This window comes from Temnothorax longispinosus, chromosome 2 (genome assembly GCF_030848805.1).
Source record: "Temnothorax longispinosus isolate EJ_2023e chromosome 2, Tlon_JGU_v1, whole genome shotgun sequence".
NCBI classification, from domain to species: domain Eukaryota; kingdom Metazoa; phylum Arthropoda; class Insecta; order Hymenoptera; family Formicidae; genus Temnothorax; species Temnothorax longispinosus.
In genome coordinates this window covers 19,565,927-19,588,553 of record NC_092359.1, presented here as the reverse complement: position 1 = coordinate 19,588,553, position 22,627 = coordinate 19,565,927, and the positions used below count along the sequence as shown (strand labels likewise).

General features: G+C 42.4%; 1 protein-coding gene across 2 annotated transcripts in view; it reads left to right on the top strand.

Moving 5' to 3' along the window:
- LOC139809120 (uncharacterized) overlaps nt 1-22,627 on the top strand; it is a 32,618-nt gene that overhangs the window by 2,651 nt on the left and 7,340 nt on the right. Inside the window, exons 2-17 of one of the 2 annotated variants that reach the window (XM_071771793.1) lie at nt 3,719-3,910; nt 5,382-5,492; nt 6,459-6,548; nt 6,817-6,903; nt 7,906-8,004; nt 10,273-10,353; nt 10,950-11,045; nt 11,391-11,625; nt 12,421-12,492; nt 13,607-13,772; nt 14,536-14,645; nt 14,821-14,996; nt 15,334-15,550; nt 16,204-16,325; nt 16,718-16,894; nt 22,240-22,554. In XM_071771793.1, coding sequence (XP_071627894.1) covers nt 3,719-3,910; nt 5,382-5,492; nt 6,459-6,548; nt 6,817-6,903; nt 7,906-8,004; nt 10,273-10,353; nt 10,950-11,045; nt 11,391-11,625; nt 12,421-12,492; nt 13,607-13,772; nt 14,536-14,645; nt 14,821-14,996; nt 15,334-15,550; nt 16,204-16,325; nt 16,718-16,894; nt 22,240-22,554 — 2,346 coding nt within the window. The remainder of the gene's footprint in view (nt 1-3,718; nt 3,911-5,381; nt 5,493-6,458; nt 6,549-6,816; nt 6,904-7,905; nt 8,005-10,272; nt 10,354-10,949; nt 11,046-11,390; nt 11,626-12,420; nt 12,493-13,606; nt 13,773-14,535; nt 14,646-14,820; nt 14,997-15,333; nt 15,551-16,203; nt 16,326-16,717; nt 16,895-22,239; nt 22,555-22,627) is intronic. The other variant, XM_071771792.1, reaches the window with a different exon arrangement.

Below are 22,627 nucleotides of genomic sequence, written 5' to 3'. Positions count from 1 at the left end.
TGTCCCTCTTACTATTTATAGCAGCGCAAATCGCGCTAAAGGAATATACGTCAACATTGTCGATTTATTCGATTCGATTCGAACCTTCCGACCCTTGTATCTCGAATAATCAAGAACAAATACGAGTCCGAATGAGAGTTTAATAATTGATTCTCCTCTTTCTTACGATATTGTGTCCATCTATTTTCGCGTATGGTATTTATGCGCAATCACTATCTCTCGACGTTACTTGACGTGCCTTTCGCAACAACTCATTACTCGCAAAACGCGAACGTGTATTATCTACCTTTATCTCCTCGATACCCTCGAAGGTACACCCTTCTATACGATCAGCAGCGCGTGACGATCGCTCACGCTACAAATCTCATGCAAATGCGAGACCCGCAGTCACAACGGAAGCCGACTTATCGCCATGAATTTCGTATCAACTCGCGCGCTTGTAACGCGACGGCACGGCATTCGTGGCACTCGAAACTGAAAGGGAGGACACTTAATTCCCCTAAAAGCTCGAGACGCTGTTTAATCCTTAATTGGCAACAGTCTCTTAAAACTACGTTCCGTATTCCGGGCAGTCTGCTGAGCTTGATAATTATATCTGTAAGCCATTTACTTCCTTGCGGTTTCTACCTTCATTATCTGTAAATACGGCGTAGATTTAAGAAGAGATATAATGGCCGTTTTTCGTGATTAATTTTACTGCCGGCATGGTGAACGGCGGAAAGAATTTAAAACGGAACAAATCAGCGATCATATATCCGCGTAAACAATTATCTTATACTCGACGTCGACTCGTGCCTGGAAAATTAGATCTTGAAACTATATTATTTGCGATATTAAGAAAAATTAATCGAGCTCCCTCGGAGAGCGAGGCTGCCAAGGCCACTCGCCCAGATGTCGCTGGTTTAAGGGCTGACCAAGATCGAGGTCGCGTCAAAGTCGATCTTGTACGCCACGCGCAACCTCTTAACGGCGTCCAACGATCCTCGTCGGCCGCTTCCCCCTGGAACATTCCTCGGCCACGGCCACGGTTCTGCTCGGCGAGCAGCAGAAACCCAAGTTCTCTTACCTGGCCAACCGGCTCCACGTGCCCGGTGGAAACGGCCAATCGTCGGCGCCGCGGCGCGCTGCGTGCCACGCTTTGGAGAGCATCGAGTTTCCTGAACCCGTTACGAGACGCAACGCTCTCCTCGGCGGAGGAAGAAGCCACGGCACCTCAGACATCTCTGCGGCGCCACGCAGCGCGGTTGTTTCGTTCACGTCCCGAGGAGCGAGCTCGAGGATGATCATCGATCAGGTACGACCTGGACGACGATCGGCTTGATCCATCCACTGGTGTGCCCAGGGTCGCGATAAACCTGAGTGCGAGCGGGGGAGGTGTGCGCACCAGACGACACGGTCGTTGAACAAGAACATTCGCCTTTTTTTCCTTCAGTCTCTCCTTGTATTCTTCTTATTTCTTTCTCCTTCTCCCTCTCCCTCCCTCTTTCTCTCTGTCTTTCTTTCCACGTTGCTCCCACTCTCGCTCTTTGGTCGCCGACCATCTCGTTCGCGCTCGAAGCTCCGGCGGCTCTTTCTTTCTCCTTCTGGCCTTCGTCGGCTTTCGTCGACCCCGTTGCCAAGGTGGACGCGCGTTCGTCATTCTGAGTGCGTGGCCGGTGCCGGTGCTAGAGGCTGCTCGGATAAATCCGCAGGAAAAAGGTCCGGGCCGTGTGTGTTTGGAGTGATATAAGCTGTGGAACTGGTGGTGATGTGATCGGGATTGCTTTCACGAGAAAGTTCTCGGCAAAGTGCCGTGAAGAACGCGTCGGAAGCGACCGTCTTCCGGTTTCTCGAGACAAGGCGAATATAATCGAGGTAGCGTAGACTCGAAACTTCGCTTTTGTGCTATTGGATGGAGAGTGTGTAAGTATGGCTGGAGTGCCGTAAACTGCCGGTGGTCGCAGAGAAAATTGTTACGAGCTCCAATTGTTCGGAAGGACCTTGAGAGAGAATTGGGAAGTGTGCCAGGATTATTCTCAAGTGATTTGCAGAGCACGTTTCGCGCAAAGTCGTTTTAAAATTCTTTGATCGTAGACATTCGTCGAAAGGATTCATCTAATTTAATTAATAAAATATCTTCGACTTATTCGGAGCATTCCGAATAAAAATTATTTAGCATATTCGGCCTTTATATTTTTCATCTAATTATCGTTTGCATTTGTTAATTTTGGATAGTGACGTAATCGCGTCGTGCCGATTGCCCGACGCTGGATAATTAATAGTCAAACGTCGAGATTGCGTCGGTGCGCATTATGTCGCGCATTGCGCTACGCTCGCATATAGCTCATATTCCGTTCCGGAATATTGCTTTCCGCGCGCGCGGCTTATCGGAAATCTTCCTTGTCGGACGGCCATACCTATCGAGCAATTACGCCATCGCGTATAAATCGTTGGGGCCATGAAAAACTCCGCTCTTATCAGTTGTCTCCGATACTCGCGCTCGAAACGTGCCGTTGCTTTCGCGTTCCGAACGGATTGAAGTTAAGCCAAGTGCTTGACGAAGACGCTGGAAGAAAACACGTTTTTCGCTTCTCTAATTTGTAATTCCAATTTTTACAATCCACCATTTCTCATTCTTCGTTCGCACTCGTGTCTCGCATTATTTTCCTGGTAATTATTCCGTTACCTCATATCGCGTTATCATAAACGCGAGGCACGGATTATTACCAGCCGGACAATTATGAGTCGGGCCGAGAATCACGTAGGCGAACGACGTTTTAATTGCCGCGTGCGATATCGGGGCTATAGTTTCGCTCGCGGACGAAGCCGTGCGCGGTTAAACAAATATTCCGTTTGAAATCTTGCCTTTCTAACGTGCGGATGATCGCGTTATGCACGCTCACGTACGTTTCGAATGACGAGAATGATTCCGAGCGTTGGAAACGAAACGGGAATGAAGTGCGCGATGTGTCGGAACGGATTTTGGAGCGGCAATCTGTTTCGTAACGTAAAAGGAAACGATCAATTTTTATTTTACCGTGAAATTGTCGAAAACTTGATCGACCGTGTCGTTAGCAAAACCCATGCGACTTAATTTATTACTTTTTCAGCACGCTTTCTGATTTACATCAATCTGGCTCTCGTTTTCCACATGTTTAATCCATAACAGTTTAATAACCGAGGTTTTACGCGCGCGTCGAACGGGAAATAGATCTCGCAAAAATTCTTTTGCGCGTGAAAAGACGATGAAGATTTATCTTCCACAGTGAAGAACGTCGGCTGAACGTCAGAAAGGCGAAGATAACCTGATGGAGCGCGCTAATGTTACTCTCTTCGCTGCCGTACTTTTACATTCGACGGGAATATCGCGTTACCGCACCGTGAAATCGATATTATTGCTTGCAAATCATGTTCGTTAAGGGAACGTAAACTTCCGTGTCGGACCGCAGAGACCGCGTTTCACCTATCCCGGCGTGCGCAATAAAGACCATTGAGTCCCAGTGTGCAGCGGCACAATGGCGCACGCTGAAATCTAGTTCTCCGGCGTCTGTATTCCTTTCCTGAAGACCCGCGTGCTCGCCCACGTCAGTTCGCAAAAGAGACACTCCTATCATGGAGAAATCACCTGAGCGTCCATTTTAATCGTTTTAGACGCGGGAGATCTTGACGCCGGCGTTGTATAAAAAATTTTTCCAGTTTAACGTACTTACATGTATTTCTTTTCTCTTTCCCGTCGCAGAGCGAGAGCCGCGAGGAAACGGTGACCACAAGTTCCGCCGTGGTGACCTCCTCGAAGGGCGGGACCAAAACGAAGAAGAAGAAGATCGAGGGCGTCGCTGGAAACGATGCCACCTCGCCGAACCTTACGCCGCGCACAAAGAAAACCAAGAAGAGCAAGAAGAGCGATCTCGAGAAGGAGAACATCTCCGTGGTGAGTTATAAATCTCGTTTTGATAGACGCGCACGTGTGCGCGCGCGGGATGTCCCGCAGCTATCCTTTCACCGGTATACGTGGTTCTCTAATCGTTGTAGCGTCGCTCTCGCCCGGATGAACATTTCATAGGGTATGTCAAATTGAAAAGTTTCCGTCGAATTAAACTCCATATTAATCGAAAGAATTGGACTATTAGAGACACGTTGTGGAAGCCCCGTCGTTGTTATCGGTCTTTTCCGTTGAAAACGATTTATCAGATTGGTAAAAGGATCGCTGAACAAAATCGACAATTTGTTCTGGGACACATCCTGCGTCGCGCGACTGTACCGTATCTACTAATTTGCTACGTTCTGTATTGATCATCGGCAAGACGTATATGTGTCAACCGCGACTTTTCATCCAGTGAACGCCGGTTACCGGCCGCTACTCTCGGAAGACGCATAATTGAGGACGGTATACTCCGACATGTGTGCGAGATGCGCGGGTACGAAATCACGGTGCGCGGAACCGATTATCACGCTAATTATCACTTTGTGCCCGGTAAAAGCGACATCGCGTTGGTGAAAACCGGAAGCTCGCACTTTTGGTATCTCATCTGCATGCATGCCGCCGGCTTTTCCGGATTTTGTCCGGCACCGATAGGAGCGAGTTTTCTACCGTCTGACACTCTTCTCGGAATCGGGGGATCTGATACGCGATCGCGACCGATATCGAAACGCCTATTAAGTGGAGCGCGGACGATATCGATCGAGATTGCGACGTTTCCTTTTTGCGGGGCTCGTCCTCCGCGCGCGCAATTACAGCTAACAAGCTACACAGTGGAGCTTTTACTTCCGTTCCGAGAATGTTCCTTTATGATGTTAACGTCGGTAGAAAAAAAAAGATGATTGGATATTATATTTTATTAAATAATATATTTGACACTCCAATTGGCTAAACGAAGAAGAGAAACGTTAAGTCCATGCCTATCATTATGTTATTATCACATTTGTCCATTAACGTATTACAGTGTTTATCGTGTAAATATAGATTACGTTTGAAATGTGCGATATCTCTGCTTTATTTGAGTTAATACGTTTCTGTATAATATCCAGTTACGCGCGGACGTCTGTGCGGACGAGATCGTGTAGCAAATTATATATATTTCTATAAAAAAAGCTTGATATATCCGTTAATGCGAGATAAAATAAATATCGATCGATCAAAAAAATTTGTAAACGATAGAGGGATATTGAAGTGTCTCTTTGAGTGCATTTCTGAAAGTCGAATTGTTCAGAATGCGTCGTGAACGAAATGTGGAAATTCGAGCGTGGTGCGTGTAATAATTTTATTTCTGCCTATGATTATCGTACTTTGATTATTATACGCGACTAACGGCTCGGCGCAAGTTATAGCGTAGACGCAGCTTATTAATCTCTCATGCAGTTGCATGCTCAGTGTGTTCGTGTTTCTTTTGTTTTTCCATCAGAACTGTAGCTTACGAGACGCAAGCATGCATACGGGCACTCGGCGATCGCATTCGGAGATGATCGATTTTTCCGACGAGGACGATTTATCGAACGTCAATGTTAAGTCACTGGTAAGTTGCGCTGAAGCGTACGTATCTGAGAAATTAATCACAAATTATTTACTCCATATATAATTACAGTTCGGAACGTAATTTAATTCTCAACCTTTGGCCTCAATCCAATTTTATTAATGATACATTACGCTCTTTGGAAATTAAATCTTTGGTATGATATGGCTCACGTTTAAATTATCAGGGAGTTAACATAGAATTCAACGTGTAAGGAGCACTTTTGACATTTAAGACAGATCTTGCGGAACGCCCTGTGTGTTTCTCAGACATTCCTTTTTCTTCTCAGTTTCCCTCACTTCTCTCGGCACAGCTCTGTTTCCCAGCGACGACGAGCTGTTTCACGCGTATAGCATTTATGCGAGATGCAAGTACCATTTTCGTCTGACTTCGTTTCTCGGCCGACGAGATGAATAGACGGGGCGAATAGAGAGATTTATCCCATTCCGGCCACTCACCTCGTGATCCACTAGATGCGAGAGAACGGCTAGCGCGCGGTTCTAAATAATTAACGGCGGGCGCAGCAGGCGTACAATCGCTCCATTAAGCAATTAAACGTTACCGGCGCTGTTTGATTAAGCTCGCCGACGAAATTACGTTGTTACTTTCGAGAATTGCGTGCGTAACTTTGCTGTCGCGCGAGCGTGACCCAGCGAACGCTAAAATTCGCGCTTTTATTGGAGTAAGTGTAACAAAGTTGATATACGACGGGGCACATTTCGTATCCATTTCACGAGGTGAAGAAGTATATTTTCCCCGTTGAAGCAAATTCGAGCGAATTACACGTGTGACGATCGGTATTAACGTATCATTTTAATGAGATAAATATCCCGCGAAAATTTACACCGCGCGTAATTGTAATCTCGCGATCGCGTAAGACCGCGTATAAAAATGCCCCGAATGTACCCGCATAATGCATGCTATACTGACCCGCCTGCATTTTTGTTCTTCTTCTTTTTGCGCATGCAGACACAGAACTATGTCTCGGAGACGAGTCGTAGCGATCAGGAGAAGTTGCGCAGGGAGCGGATCGCGACTGGCGTATCCATCAAGCAATTAGTAAGTAATAACCATGTAGCCCGGCTCGATCGCGTTTGCAGTGAAACGAGACACACACGTGAAGAAACACACGCCGGATAGTGTCGTCAATTACTCTCCGTCGTGGTCTTTCTCCCACCATGCACGTATAGAGAGAGTCGGAAAGACGGCCTCGGTTTTTCACGATCGATGAGATACCGATTTAATAATAACGTATACGCTTACGCCCGCAAAATCCGCTTCGTTAATAGCCGATACATTTGTCAGATACATATTTTGTCACTAACAGTGTCGCAGCTTTGGCGACATCTCGAACATGAGCGACGGCGATCAGGCGACCTTCGGGAAAGCGAGCCACGCGATGGAAACCGAGGAGGTTTGTACTAATATTGTACTAATTCGTGCAGAAACACACGCACACGCATCGCGAATGCCTCTCGTGTTTGTTGTTTTCCTGGTCGATGTAGTTGAAAGTGATGTTATAACAGTCGTGCAAATTTTGGCTAATGTTTATTTCTAATTTAAATTAAAAATCTTTTTTCACGCAATGAGAAATAATAATCTTACAATTATATTTGAGAAAATGATGAAAATTTTTTCGAAGATAGAAGATAGATTTTTTTATGAATAGTTATTTCGAAGAACAGAAGCCGCGTTTTCTCGACAGATATGCGTATATGAATAAATTTCCATTCATAGTTTGCATTATTTTGCAAATTTTAACAATTAGCATTCTTATTCGTTTGCAATTTCTTTCATGGTAGTAAAGTAAGAAGGTCAATTATCGCCGCTTAGACAAAATTTGCAAGCATGCGAATGCCTATTAACGTTGTTGCAAATTAATTTCCGGCGTGTATGACGGGAATGAGAAACGCATCTTCGTAACCTTTGTTATTGCATGAGCCACTTTCGATATTTGCTTCATAATTTGTGGCGACAATATTACATTAATTCCAAGCAAACAAACATCCCGATAGTATACTAATCGCATCTGGAGCGCGAGTTCTGTGACACAAATTTCTAATAATAGCATAAATATTTTCTGCCGAAGGTATTTTTATCTTCTTACGCGTGATAATAAAGTTCACTTTCGATAAAGCGCAGCCTCGTTATTTCAATTAATGTTACATCAAACGATATTACGAAGTCTCGTGGCAATTAAAAATTAAGGACTTCGAGAAATCGCGTGCAGTAATGCGGTATCGTATTTTTATCGGCGACTTTTCAAGAACCTCTAACGTCGATTATCGCGAATCTTTCTTTGATAAGACACGGCTCCGTTATCGCTTTGCGATCGATATTTCACAGAGCTCGCGTCTCTCGAAACGACTCACCGCTAATTTGTATTCTCGTTGACGCTCTCTCGCCCCGATCGTAGAAGGCGAGGTCGATGGGTGATCTGAGAGTATGTGAGCAGGGTTACTCGCGGTTCAGCAGAGACGCACCCGTCTTCGCCAGGGTGTCGGTCAAGGCCCTCGTAAGTACCTCTCGTAAACGGCACGGACAACATTGGAGTCAGTCGAGCGAATGGAATATAACGTTGGATAAAGCCCGGTCTAATGAAACTAGAATTTTATCAAAGTTCGCGATCGGCAATTTCTATACTCGGGAGTAACGATCTATGGAGCCTCTCGGGGTGGGCGGTGTAATTGTTCTCTATCCTATACGGTACCTGGAGGCGGCCGATTACGCATTTACCGTGCTTGCATTAATCGCGAATATATAAAGCGAGGCAAACGCAACGTTCGAGGCAACTCGACGTTGCGTTCGACCAGTACATATACTTATAACGTTCGTGTTGCCGTGATCGTCCGCGGAAAAATGACAATTGTTTTCGAAAATTTTATTGATAGAAAAAAAATGTAGGAAAAGCGTAAAATGTAATCTTGGTAAAAATATTCGAATAACATTCTTCGGAATAAACGCTCGGTCAAGTACACCGCTACGCACTCTGAGAACTCGCCGGCACGTATGCCGGAGTAGTTTACCGTCACGCGCCGCCGCGAATGCCGTCTCTCCATTTATGGAAGGGCCGACTTGATAATAACAGACTACTTATTTGCCCTACTTCAGCCGATTACGAGGAAACGCCAGGGTCCGGATGTCGATTACGAGTTTCTTTTGCTCCGTATTATCGGTCACGCGACTATACCTATCGGGATTTTCACGTGGCGACTTAGCCTCCCGCTGAGATGAGGGATGGACATCTTGAAGCGTTCGAGATACGTGCACCTTATAGAATTTTATATACGCTTTTTCGCGTTTTCGGTCGCGAGCGCGAATATGGAGAGAGAAACGGGAAATGTGGGTCGGATCTCTTCGCGAGTCGCGAATTAACGAATCGAAACCATGAACGCTCGCTGAACTGCCAAAACTTTTATTTTGAATACGCAAAATTGAGGCAAATTAGTTGAAACAAAAATTGAGACACAATTGTAATCGTTTCTGAGACGAAACAAGCAGAAAATAATAGACAATTAATATTAAGCATGGCATGTATAAATAAATAATGAACGAGTCATTGATATTTTTTAATTAAATCAAGATTCTAGAATTTGAATAACGGCGTTTAAAGTGCGATATTTTTCATTTTAACGTGTGTTGACAAGTTTTGCTTCAATTTCATGAACAAAAATCACAGAATTGATGATATTTTAAATTAAAATTCTTTCTTTTTCAATAATTACTAAAAACGTAATACAATAATTTGATTATTAACATTATATACCGCATGGAAATATCGCATTAACGAGGCATTTGCGTGAAAGGATCGGTACTGTTGACCGACTAAACATTCACGATTGTGCCGAAGAATGCGTTCTGATGCACTTGATAACGCGTGACGGTGTCAAAAGCAAAGCCAATTCGAGATAAAGAGTGAATTCGTGACGCGAGATGATCGCTCGAGGTGATTCAACGGATAATTCCGTGCTACTTCCAATGTTGTCCTTTGTCCGTTTCGTTTTGTTCGTTCCCCTTTCCCTCGGTTTGTCCGACGCAGCAGTTGGCAAGGCTTCGATCAGCGATTAAAACGCTTCACGCGTATATACCACGCGAGCCAAAAGTAGCGTACTTTCTTGTTTGCCACGCTAAAGAAAGATTCCTTTTTTTTTTTTAAAGCTTCTTCGCAAGAAATCGTAAATAATTCAACGCGGGAAACAGGCTGCGAATGCAGTATATTCAATCGCATTAGGGAAAGACCGATTAGCAACGCTGTGCTTCGCGTAGCAGATGTCTTTAATATTGCGCGCCGCGATATTAAAGACGTACGGCAACCGGCCCCGACGATTCTTCGCGGAAAATCGCCTTCTGCCGCGTACTCGCCGCTCGAGAACATAATGCATACGTTTTGCCGAGTGTGTACGGTGGAACGCTGGCTTGGAAAAAGGAAACAAATTGATACTTCTCGAAAGTAAATATTAGCCCCAGGCACCGTCGTCGTCTCTCCACCTCCGTGAACGCACGCTCGTCTTCAATCCGCGTTGAAGGATACCTCTGTCAATGCGCAGATCGCGACTTCCGGCAGCGTCGTTCGACAGCACCGTAAAATGCGGAATGTTGCTAACTGCTGCGTCCTCTGAGATACGATAACCGGCTTACCGGCCTGTGTGTCTGTTTTTACACCGAACCGTACTAACCCGCGGTCCATTTCTTCTCATTATTGCGCGACGCTACGTGCTCTCCTCCCGGCATGCGAAACCCTAAAATTGACAATCACTGAAATCGACCCCCTGGGGGGGAACAGAGGGCTTCCTACTGTAGTTTGGCAAGCTTAACGGACGAGGGTAAGGACAAGGATCGGGCATGCGAGAGGCCGAAGCTCGAGGTAAGACCCCGACGAGGAAGAGGCAGATATAGAACCTTTAGCGTGATAAGGTCGGCTCGTACAGAGGTTTGACCCGAGTTTTTCTTTGGTCTTTTATTGCTTTTGTTGCTCTTTCAGAAAGAGAAATATGTGCTGCGCTTTCTTAGTTTGCGATTGATTTTGCCCGTTTTCAGACCTTTGTACGACCTGTGTATCTCTTCTCGGAAAATGCCACTTTCGTGCAAATCAGAAATCGTACGAACGTGCGAAAATGGAATTTACAATGTTGTATTATTAAATATTTATTTAATAATACTGCCTTTTTTTGATCAAAATTATTTCTCAATCATACGTGCGAACAATCCTTAACTATTTTGCACGTTCTCCATTTGTGCACGGTGGTGATTTGTCTGTTTATTTTTTCTCTTATTTCTGCTTGCTATTTTATTTTCACAGTAAAGGGTTGCCGAAGAATACAATGTTCTTGCTCCGTTGATAGTGCTAGAGAAAATGTCTGCGGAACGTACTTTCGCATCTTCTTCTCTTTTCCTCCTTCTTTCTCAACTTCTTGACTCGTAGTACTTATTATCTGATATCACTATTGTTTGTATTTACAGAAATCAAGCTTTAACAAATTCGACGCTCTTACGAAGAAGACAGTTCTTCACGTACGTTCGGTCGATGCGGCGAAAGTCCAACAGCAGCTGAATGCCGTAAGTCTTTCTTTATTTTACTTATTAAACTCGAAGCATTTGTTGCTACAATATTTATTTAACGATCGTAATTTGTGATACTTACAATAAGTAACTTGAAGAAACTAAATTAACGACATTAATGAAATTACTCCACATCCAATAACAAAATATATTTCACAAAATCTTTTATTTCCTTTCTAAATTAAAATCGCGTTTAAATTCGGCAGTTAAATTTCGAGTGTTGCGTAAGGCGCACGTTTAATCTAGGACGGATCTAGAGATATCGTCCGCTCGCTTCTTCGTAGGGGAAGGAGAGTGAAAGTCGCGAAGGTGCTAATTAATTGGCGCACTGGTGCATTGCAGGTGGGCCAGAATGCCGATGCGAATACGAATTGTCGCAGCTGCGGCAAGGTCGTGTTCCAAATGGAGCAGACAAAGGCCGAGGGTCTGGTCTGGCACAAGAATTGCTTCCGGTGCGTGCAGTGCAGCAAGCAGCTCAATGTAGACAATTATGAGAGCCACGAGAGCACGCTCTACTGTAAGCCACATTTCAAGGAGCTCTTCCAACCGAAACCGGTCGAGGAGTCCGACCAGCCCGGTAAGATGATTACCATCCCGCGCAATACCGTGTACGCGTACGCATACCGGCGTGCGCTACAGCCGCTAATCTGCTTAAAAGGATCGTCTTTACGAATTACTCGTTAAATCTTAACGCCGAACGCTTAAACGGCCGACCGTCGATTCCACCGCGTCGACTCCATCTCGCCTCTAATCTCTCGGCTGAGGTGAACTTTGTGCGGACAAAGCGAGTCTCTGCCGACCCTCGGTCGGCACGTATTAAAGAGAAGGCATAAAGACGCACGAATACGCTTCAACGGGAAAACTGGAAGAGATAAAATTCGCTCTCTCGGCGTCATCGGTCGTAAATTTCTTTCGCGTCGAGATTAACGGCGCACTTGATTAATTCCAACGGTGCTCGTCATAATTATATACGTATACTCCTCGTTTTATTTTAAGAGCGCGATATATATACGTCAGAGAATGAATGTATACAACTATAGGCAATTAGAAGTAAAATTGCATCCTTGATGTAGAGATAAATGTAAGAAATATGGCTCGGTTCTTCATATAATGAAGACAATAGTATGTACAAGAAATCTAGGTATACAGTGTAATGCTGTTTTAATGTGCCAGCATAACTTAGGAGGCTCGAGTGCCGTCGGTGGGTCGTCTGAGACCCAGTTTGTTAAGCCCCTTAGCATAGGGGCTAGAATTACAGTTCTCTTCTCTTCTCTTCCCCCCCGTATAATTACGCGCGCAAGCGTCCGCGCGCGCGCGGAGAGAATGAGAGGTATCGTTAATGCGACAAAGAGTTGTCTTGTGAACTCCGCAGTGCGACCTCGAAAGCCGGAGCTGATCATACGGGAGAACGAGCCGAAAGAGTTGCCGCCCGATGTGGTCAGAGGTAACAACAGCAACAAACAACGTTCGACGTGTGTGAGTGGCGTGGAACGCGATTCTGGCGATTGCTCCTAACGCTCTCGGAGTGTACTCCGATTTTGCCGAGTGGCTTTTTAACCGTTTGATTGGCTGCTGAATCGAAAATTTATCTGTGCATCGAATCGCGTATAACGTGTCCCGCATTGGCGTGCCGATTAATAAAACGGGACACGAATCATTATTGACGCCGGGCGTTTCATTAGTCGGCATGTTTTTCTCGGGACCTACGGGGCGACATGAGTTACTGACGCATTCCACAGAATTACTGTATAATGTAATTATAATTCCGCTCTTGATATTAAAATTAATTTTTTGTCTGCATGAAAAAATGATGGCCAATACCATTCATGGCTAGTGACAGTGTTAATACTCTTAACAGTCCACGCACATTAAACTCACGTATAAAATTACCTTTGTATATTTTAATATGTATTGTGCCTGCCTATGTGTCTTTCTCATCTCATTTAACTAAGCCTTTAAAAAATTTATCGCTAATATATGAGAGTCGTATACAGTATAGTTCAAAATTATTGAAATGAAGAAATAGATACTATTTATACAAATTTCCCATGAGGGACGTAAACGTCTTTCGCACTACATCATGTGCGATATCAGCATTTACATTATATATCGTAAAATTATTACGTTATATATACGATATACTGATGGTTCTTGAGAGCCAAACACCGGAGAAGCGAACAACCGGGTGGTATCTCGTCGTAGTGGTATGCGGCGCGACGTTCATGGGAAGAATGTAAGAAGTTTGTAAAAGCCCGTAACGTGATCGATGTTTGAAACCGAACGCTGTGGCTCGTGCTTGACCTGGAAACGTTATCATATCGGGACGATCGGTTTTCGATTTTCTCTCCCTGACACGAGTCTCTTTTAGCGAGACTGATGCCTCTTCGTTATCTTCGACGCTTTTCAGAATTTTCGTGTCGTGTGTGCAACCTTGCTTTTTCCGCGAATCGTCGTTCCCGAGTGGTCTAACAAGTTTACCGTCAGAGAGAAAGAGAGAGAGAGCGTGTTGAAATGTTTGAACAGCGACGCGAGTTAGAACATCTCCTTCTGATTTTCAGCTTCCGACAAACCCGATCTGGGACTCGAGGAACTCTCAAGCCTGAACGTCAAGTCGCGCTTCCAGGTTTTCGAGAAAGCCAGCACGGAGAACGCCAATGAGATCGAACGATCGCCGTCACAGATCGCCGTCAAGAGATCGCCGAGTATTCTCAGCAAACTGGCCAAGTGAGTAATCCGTGATATATTTTTTTGGAATGCATTCCTTACGGTGTATAAACACTGTAAACCATTGTAATAAAAGAAATCTTTAAGATTTAGCTGACTATACTTTCGCATATATCTAGATATTAAGTAGATATTCAAGTGAAGCCGCATCTTTCTTCGGTAATATACGGTTCTCCCCGCGATAATAATTTTAAAACATGATATATCGTGACACAGATTTGCTTCTGCAGAAGACATACAATAATGAGCCTGTAATTTCGCCGGATTGGCGTTTCTCGGTAATGGCGAAGAACGTAATTACCATCGCGTTTATTTTTTACGTGAAGAATTAGACTAAAAGAGCGTAATTAAAATGTATAAGAAAAAAAACATTTATAATAAGTAATAACTAATAGCTGCTAGCGATAATCGCGAAATCGTTCTTTGTCACTTGTATAAATATATTGTTCTAAAGGTATTATGACTTTATGATTTTTTTTATAAGGAGTATTTATGTAAAAAAAAAAACATTAAAAAATTTTGAGATTTATACCGTAACGATTATTAATTCGAATATTTGTTGATAATTTTATTAATCTGCTTCGTCTGCGGATTAACGTATAGCCGGTACGGGTGAGGTTTCGTGGTATTCAGCAGTCAGCAGTTTCCTTCTCGTAACTTGAAACTCGAGAAAACACGGAGTAAATATGTTATAACAAGCGTAATAGCGCGAGTCCGTCCGTGCGGAGTGTCCGTAAGTACTGTGCACGTTTTTCTCATCCAGATTTCAGGCAAAAGGCATGGACATTGGTGTAGCGGACGAATCTCTCAATGGCATACCCTACGAGGAATCCAGCGAAAGTGAGGACGAAGCGGAGACGGAGGAAACCGAAGGTAAAGTCAACAAGAAAATACTACTAATATTAAAATCTACAAATTTACTAGACCTGTTGAATACATGTTAGTTGAATTTTTCAACTTAAATTTGAGTTATTTTATTCTTCCACTGATAAAAATTTCTTTTGTGTTAAAGTGTATTGTAATCGTATCTATTTCTTTGACGTTTTAGAAGTGGAAACCGAAATCGTAAAGTCAAAACGCACCACGCGCGAACGACCGATCAGTTTTTCTAAGATGGACGACATCAAGAATCGTTGGGAGACCACCAGCCAACAGGGAAGGCGCGAGGTTCAGCGCGAGGCTAGGAAGGAAGAAATCGCAGGAATCCGCTCGCGATTATTCTTGGTAATTTATCATTGTGAAACCATAGAGAAAAATATTAGAATAAGACTGTAAGTTTCGTTATTATTATCTTATGATAGATTAACGATATGAAAAAAAAGTTTATAACGGTTTTGATATTAACATAGGTAGTTGTCTCTTTTTTATTATTATTGCGCGTGTAACATCGTAAAAATATAAATTGAACTGTCAGAGAACAGCTGTGCACGTTTCTTGCGCAACGCTTCTTGGCAAGTTTTTTTCCTCGGAGAAACCTGCTCTTTAAATACTGTAGATAATTTTCCCTTTACATTGCTCTTAACTAATGCGCCATTAATTTCTCTCTTTCTCTAATTTGCAGGGTAAACAGGGTAAAATGAAGGAGATGTATCAACAGGCGGTAGCCGGAAGCGACCGCGTTACGAAGATAAACGCGGCGGAGGAGATCCAGCACTCGACTGCCCACGCTCGTTCCCTCAAAGAGAGATTCGAACGGGGCGAGCCAATCGCGGCCTCGGACGATGAAACTGACAGTAAACCGAAACCGGAGAAAGCCGACGAGGAGGTGATCGCAGCAGGTACGAAATGGACTTTCAGCAATTAAGTGACTTGCGAGTTCCGAAGACTTAGAGGAATTGCGAAAAGACATAAACGCCGAGATGGTAACTTGAAATAGATTCGACTGATGAAATGTCTGATCGAATATTTGCCACGTTACGATCACGAACATAGGAATGGAGAGGAATTACGTGACTGTCCTGAAAATGCATAATAAGGAGAGTCCAGTCGCAATCAAAGATGTAACAGGTGTTTTCGTTGTTTGTGTCGTTCCGCGCTTCAAAGCTATAAATAGTTATCCGTAGTTGCTAACGAATAAAGGCACTTAATAATTTTTATTAAAAAATTAAGGATTCTTAAAAATTGTAAATATTAATATTTACATCTGCGCTCATTGAGAGCTCCTTCGAGAAAAACTCAAAAGAAAGCAACCTAGTATTCCTTATAATATATGAGATGCTGCGCGCAAAAACTCTCTACAGAATAGAAGACTGTGTTAAGAGGTCATATTTATTATTATTCAGCGGCTTTGTATGAGAAATTATTTTTGTTCCGAGCAGAAATAGACCGTTATGAGTTGTCGAATCGCGCAGAGTGAAAGTATCACCTGTGCTAATTGACAGTTTAAAGTTACGGGTGATTTATGATAATCTATGTTGGTCACGCCACACAGGTATCAGCAGGAAGTCACGGTCGCTCTTTTTGGAACTGGACGCCTCTGCAGCGAAAACAGGACGTCCCGTGACGCCAGTCCATCCAAAAACGCCAACCGAAACTCCACGACGTGCACGTGACGTAAGTTCAATTTCTTTATTGTACATATTTATTTTATTAAATCGAGTTTCACGATTCATCTTTGAAATCATCGAGACATGAATTTGTCTGCTAAAATTACGACATAAAACTTTTATATTTTATAAGTTGTGTGACTTAAAAATTAATTTTAAAATTAATTTCAAATAATTAAATAAAAATTGTACTTATTTCATGTAATTTCTACTCGAAGTAAGGAAAACATATTTTTTATTATGGACTGTTATATTGTTACTTATTATGCGATATTGCTCGCTATTCGAAAGCAAGCGTATCTTGTTTTTAAACGAGAGATGCGTGAGGTTTCTCGCAAAACGCACACGCAACGTCAATAACGTCTAGTAATGATAACTTCCGAAACGTTTGCGAGAAAGGCGTTCATGGGCCGTCAAGTCTCAGACGATGTGGTGCGCAGCTCAGACACGACCGAGGAGGTCCACGTAGAAACGTCGGAAATTACGAACAAGTTCAAATTCTTCGAGTCCTATAAGGAACCGGAGAAACAGCGGAAGCAGTTTCGCATTACGCCGCCACGCGACGGTCAAGTCAAGGTTCGACCCTTCGACTTTATTGTCGTTGATTGATTCACGTTTCACTGTGTCAATCTTCTCTAACAATTTTGTGCGTGCTGACTAATTAAAATGCCGTGATTTACCACATTATTTGGCGGAGAATGCGACGTCGCTTAAGAACTTTACTAACTTTGGAACTAAAAAAAATGTAGAAAATAGGAATAATTAAATATTCCGACTAAAAGAGTATGATTTTATTTTTACCTTAAATTATATTGTTCATTTAATAATGTTGGATTAATAAAAATAGACATTTATATAATTGTTACGATATATTAATGAAGATAATGCTTTTAACGGCTCTTTTCCATTTGTACTTTTATTTTTCGTACAATTATATATTTATATTGTATTCCGAATGCAGTATTTATCAATGACATTATTATCGACTTAATATAATCTTAAGAACTTTCGGATTATCGATAAAAAAAGTTGTAAAGATATCATAAAACATGATTTATATTATTATTTGGGATACAAGAGATAAATTCGCACGAGATATTGGTTTCCCGAGAAACAGCGTGATCTCATTTTCAATCAAGATAGCAGAAATGTTTGCACTCATGCGCGTTTGGCCGTTTTAAATTGCATCACGCCATAACACCTGCATTTTTATGTGCATTTTATTTTTTTGTTTGTTTGATACTAACGTGGTTTTGTGTTACTTTCCCCGATTACATGGGGAAAGTATCCTTACGTTAAATAACATTTATTGTTTAACACAACTGCTCAAAGTTTTATCTAACGAGATATACTGACTTCCTAATTTTGGACAAAAAGTTAAAATTATTAAAATTAAAATTATATTAAAACTAAAATTGACTATATCTTATACATTAAATAAAAGTAAACTTTGAGTTACTTTTTTAATTTACGAGAAAGTCTAGATCGCCGCGCTCAAGATCGAGTAACGAGAGGAGTTGCGTTCTCAACTCTTCTCGCAATTTTTTTCACACTTTATCGCGAATAAAACGAATCTTTCGATTGATAAAAAAGTAATAAAATCTTTTAAATGGTATCTTTTATAAATGACATCCTCGATATTTTCCAAGGAAGAAGATATTCCGCTCGCGAAACGCAATTTCAATTTCCGATATTGCACGTATACTTTGGGGATGAAATATCCCCATAGTTCGGGGAAAAAAGCGTTTGTTATCTCGCATGAACGCACAGCAACCCCCTCGCGCCTTCCTTCATCTATCGGTACGAGATGCGGGTTTATCGATAATTATCGTTACGCGATAACGAGTCCCGCCGCCGCGGTTCGCGGACGCGGCTTATAAAAGGGGGGCCTCGTGCATCTCTCGGGAGTCCGGCGGCGATGCGCCGCGCCGCGGAACCCACGGACGCGACGAGTCGATTCCAACAAACCGGGGCTGTCCTTGAACCCCCTCCCGAAGTGGTCAGCGCAGCAGCAGCCATACTTTTACCGTTAGTATTCCTCCATCCTTCCATTCGTGAAGAGCAAGCGGGCAATACAAGCGGACCGGGCACCGGCGCGGCGGGCCCGGGAACCTTAACCGAGAGGGAAGGCGCGACGCGCGACGGGGCCCCCTCGCCAGTAACTTACACACACTCACACACACACACACACACACACACTCCGAGGGGAGGAGGACACACACCGCCGGTCCCCTATCCTCCTGTGAACGGCATAGCAACCGGCTGTCGCGCCGTCCGTACGTATAACTTCTCACGAGCCGGAGAGAAGGAGAGCCTCCCTCGAGAAGCGCGCCGAAGTGGCGGACCGGACTCGCGCAGTTTGAACGACGACGCTCAGTCTCGTTCCGTTCGCCGAAGGGGCTTTAAAAATCACGGAAAGGTAATTATCGGTCCGACCAACGTTTCGGTAATCGTCCTGTATAATCGCGATCAGAAATACTGTGCTTTTTAACGCCTAGTTACCCCGAGATTTCTTCCGGACGGCGTGTTCCGGAAAAGCGACGTGAAAAGTTGATAAACTGATAGATCGTTAACGCCTGGCTGATATGAGCGTTCCGGTTTGTAGTTAATGATCCGCACACAGGCGATCAATTTGCACATTCTTCGCGATCGATATAAAATCGTGTATTTGACACTCGGAATTTCGGTTGATTGGAAATTTTTGTGTTTGTGAGTGATGTATTTATAGAATTTTATTTATAGAATTGATATCGAGGAAATTTTCTGATATAATTAATTGAAAAGCAAGTTAATCATGCTCTGTGATTGCAATAAGATTTTTCGGGATACCGTTTGGTTCAAGGTTTCTTCAAGGAAAAATATTGTGTGTTCTACTTTCCATAAAAAATTACACACTGCGTGTACATGAAAGTTTCATTTATTTCGAAGTATTACTGCGCGATTGAATTTTTTTCAAGTAATCACGTTTGGTATTTAATATCTGACATTTTTTTGACGAAAATTGGATATGTTTGAGTGACGCGTTTTAATTTATTGCCGACGGTTACATAAAAAATAATTAACTTTAAATTAAATAATTAATTCGCCCATTTAATTAATTACATTATACATTCGCATTCGATTTACATATTAATATAAATCGCAGGTGTACTTTCAGAATACCATACGTTTGTTAATCGGTAATTCATGAAAATTGCAATCGTAGATCGTTCTATATTGAACGATACATCCTGATGTGCTCGCAGACACAGTGAAAATTGCGTGAGACTTTCATATGAAAGTTTCAATTGCCTCAGGCACATTTGGAGCGAACGATTAATATGTGCAACCGCAACGTGTTTTCATCGAATTGTTAATTGCTGGTAATTGCCCTCCGTACGTACAATCGTGATTTCTTCGTCGTGCGACCGTAAGAGCGTTTCCGTTGACGTTGAAGGAACGGACGTTCATTCGGGGGAGCGCAATCTCGCCGCGGCTTGATTTGCCGCTTGACGTGCCGGCAGAGGGATACCGTGTGATCAAATATCCTTTCTGGACTGGTGATTTTATGGAATTCCGCTGGAAGTACTCTCCCGTAGATCCTCTCGACTCTATTACCGCAGCGCGAAATCCGACCATCAAGAATTGCGATATCAAGATGTTGCCACGCATTTTTTTTTCTTTCATTTCGTCGTAACCGAAAACTATATCCTTCATGTTAGTCAATTTAAGTCAATTTAGAGACTCCTAAAAGCACGACGAAGATAGAAGAGTCCGTCATTTTAAGAGAATACAGAAATGCTCCTGCGATTGCGATCGCATATTACTGATTTTAGTTCCTATTATTCTCAATTTTTATATAATTTCTGTATTATGTTTGCATTTACGGACTTATATCTTTGATTTAGGAAATAACGACATAACTCGGACGGAAACTCCTCAATTTTAGACTAGAAGCAGTAAACCCATAACTCAATAGAAACACCGCGCAAGAATTATCGGTTTTCTATTTCCTGTCGCTTTCGCGACTGAAAGTCCTCGCTGGATTAATTTGAATTTTATTATATTTATTCAATAATTATAGTTATATTTTTTCGGCTCTATCTTTCCAATGCAAAATAATTAAAAATGATTATCTAATGATGAATGATCGAAATGCATAATTTACATAGTCGTTTTTTCTATTCTTTTCCAGCGGAATCAAATAAGATTACATGTACTTATTATTTTAAATTTTAATTATTTTAATCGCTTCTTTTCAACATTGTAACGTGTTTATTTCAAATTCTTAAGAATTTTGTTCTTCGCCGCTCTTAAGCTAAACGACTTGCTGCAGCGCAGATTCGTCGGCATAAGCGAGAAGCGAATGGACAGATCATCGCAAGTGACGGCAATTGGCCACTGCAGAGTGCGTGTACCGCTCTTGAACCTGTCAATTTATCGCCATTAAATGGCAACCTTGAAGCGTATCCCTTTCGCGTAACCCTTTTGTCCAACTAAAAACCGACGGCTCGTCGGCAGTCCCGGTCTCGTCCTGAGAGTCGCGCATCTAAACTGGGCGCGAGGGTGGTCTTCTTGAAATGTCGCAAGACTCGAGCCACCTTCGATCGCTCCACGTGATCAGCAATCAGGTTTTCGACTTACCTGACCCACTTGGGTTCAGGTATGAACGCACCGGCCAATCGGAGGATCGAGAAGGGCCAACTCCCATGTCTCGAGAAGAATGGCCCTGTTTCGTGTAATAGGAATCCTTGTTGATACTGCGGTTGTCTTTGTTGAAATCTCGAAGTATGCGAATACTTATTTATTTATGCACGTTGCATGACTTCTCCCTTTTATTTTATTTTCCAGAAACACGTTGATTTTTTAAAGATTGTTATTTGAGGGCGATTGTTTTTGCTCTAATATTCTATCCAAATTTCTAAAAATATTTACTACGTTTACGTTTCTCCCGTTGCAACATAATATTTTTGATTAAAGAAAAAAGATCTGTATATTTTTTACGTGAGATTTATAGTCGCACCACCCACGTTTAAAACCCTTTGAGTTGACTCATGCCGGAGGTAAAAAGAAACATTTCGGCCGTCGATCTCCAGCTTACCTGGGATCCCCCGACGATGCATCATGACTCAAACATTCGATTTAAAATTATCAGGCGATAAACAACACACACGCGAGGTGTGTTCTTTTTGCTCATTATCTGTCCTTGCCGCCTTATCATGTAATCTGTCTACGAATTTCGGAGCAGTTTTGCAGAAGATAAATAAATGCGTTGATACATGTCAAAGATATGCAACGTGCAATAATCTCGTGATATTCGCAGTTTACAAAATTTCGGAAAGAACTAGACAGATTCATACAAATATATAACATTAAAATCAATATAATTAATACGTAAAAACTAGATGCATAAATTATTAATAATAAATAAGTAAATAAATACAATCTAATTTATTTTTCTTTGACGAAAGGGTTATTTTACATCTCTGAATTTATCGACTTTAAATTGAAAAAGTATACGGTTTAGAATTAGCATAATATTAGAATAATATTGTTTTTAATATATTTTTCTCGAGCTCCACACGGAAATATTTTCGTTACAAAATGATACATTTTGCATGGAAAATTTGTCGAAGAATTTGTCAGTTAAAAAAATATTTTTTTATAAAAAAATTAATAAATTTGCGAAAATAAAAAAACTTTTACTTATCACGAAGCATAACATTGTTCAACGTTATTTTATTAGGTATAGGAATAATAATGACTGTAAATTGTATCAAATTATAAATCTTATCAAATCTGCATTAAATTATTCAGAATAAAAGAAATTAAGATTACCTACTTTACTTGATTATGGGAACGGGATAATAATCAAATAACGTGATTTTTTAATATTTTATTATTATATATACGCGGTTATTAACACGTACTTTCTTTCGCAGATGGATTCACCGGATCGCGAGATTTACCGCGATCCAGACGTGGTCAGAGCCGACGACAGGGTGGACGAGGTGGTGCACACGGACACGGCGAGGAAGATGCTGTCCATCTTTCGGCAGATGGAGGAAAACGCGTCCAAGGAAGAACTGCCGGATGGTCCGAAGCCCTTGAAACGCTTCACACCGCCTCCCGAGGATAAATTCGCCAAAGCGACGGCCTCGGATTCGGAGGAGGGCGAGGACGAAGAGGGTGAGGAGTCCGACGGTGACGAAAGCGCCGAGGATAGAGATCCCAACTACGTTCGTGCTTCTGACAAGGTTTGTGTTACGTAAGATTTTTTATTACCGAGAAATTGAAAGAAAGAACGGAGGTGATAAAAGACATAAAAAT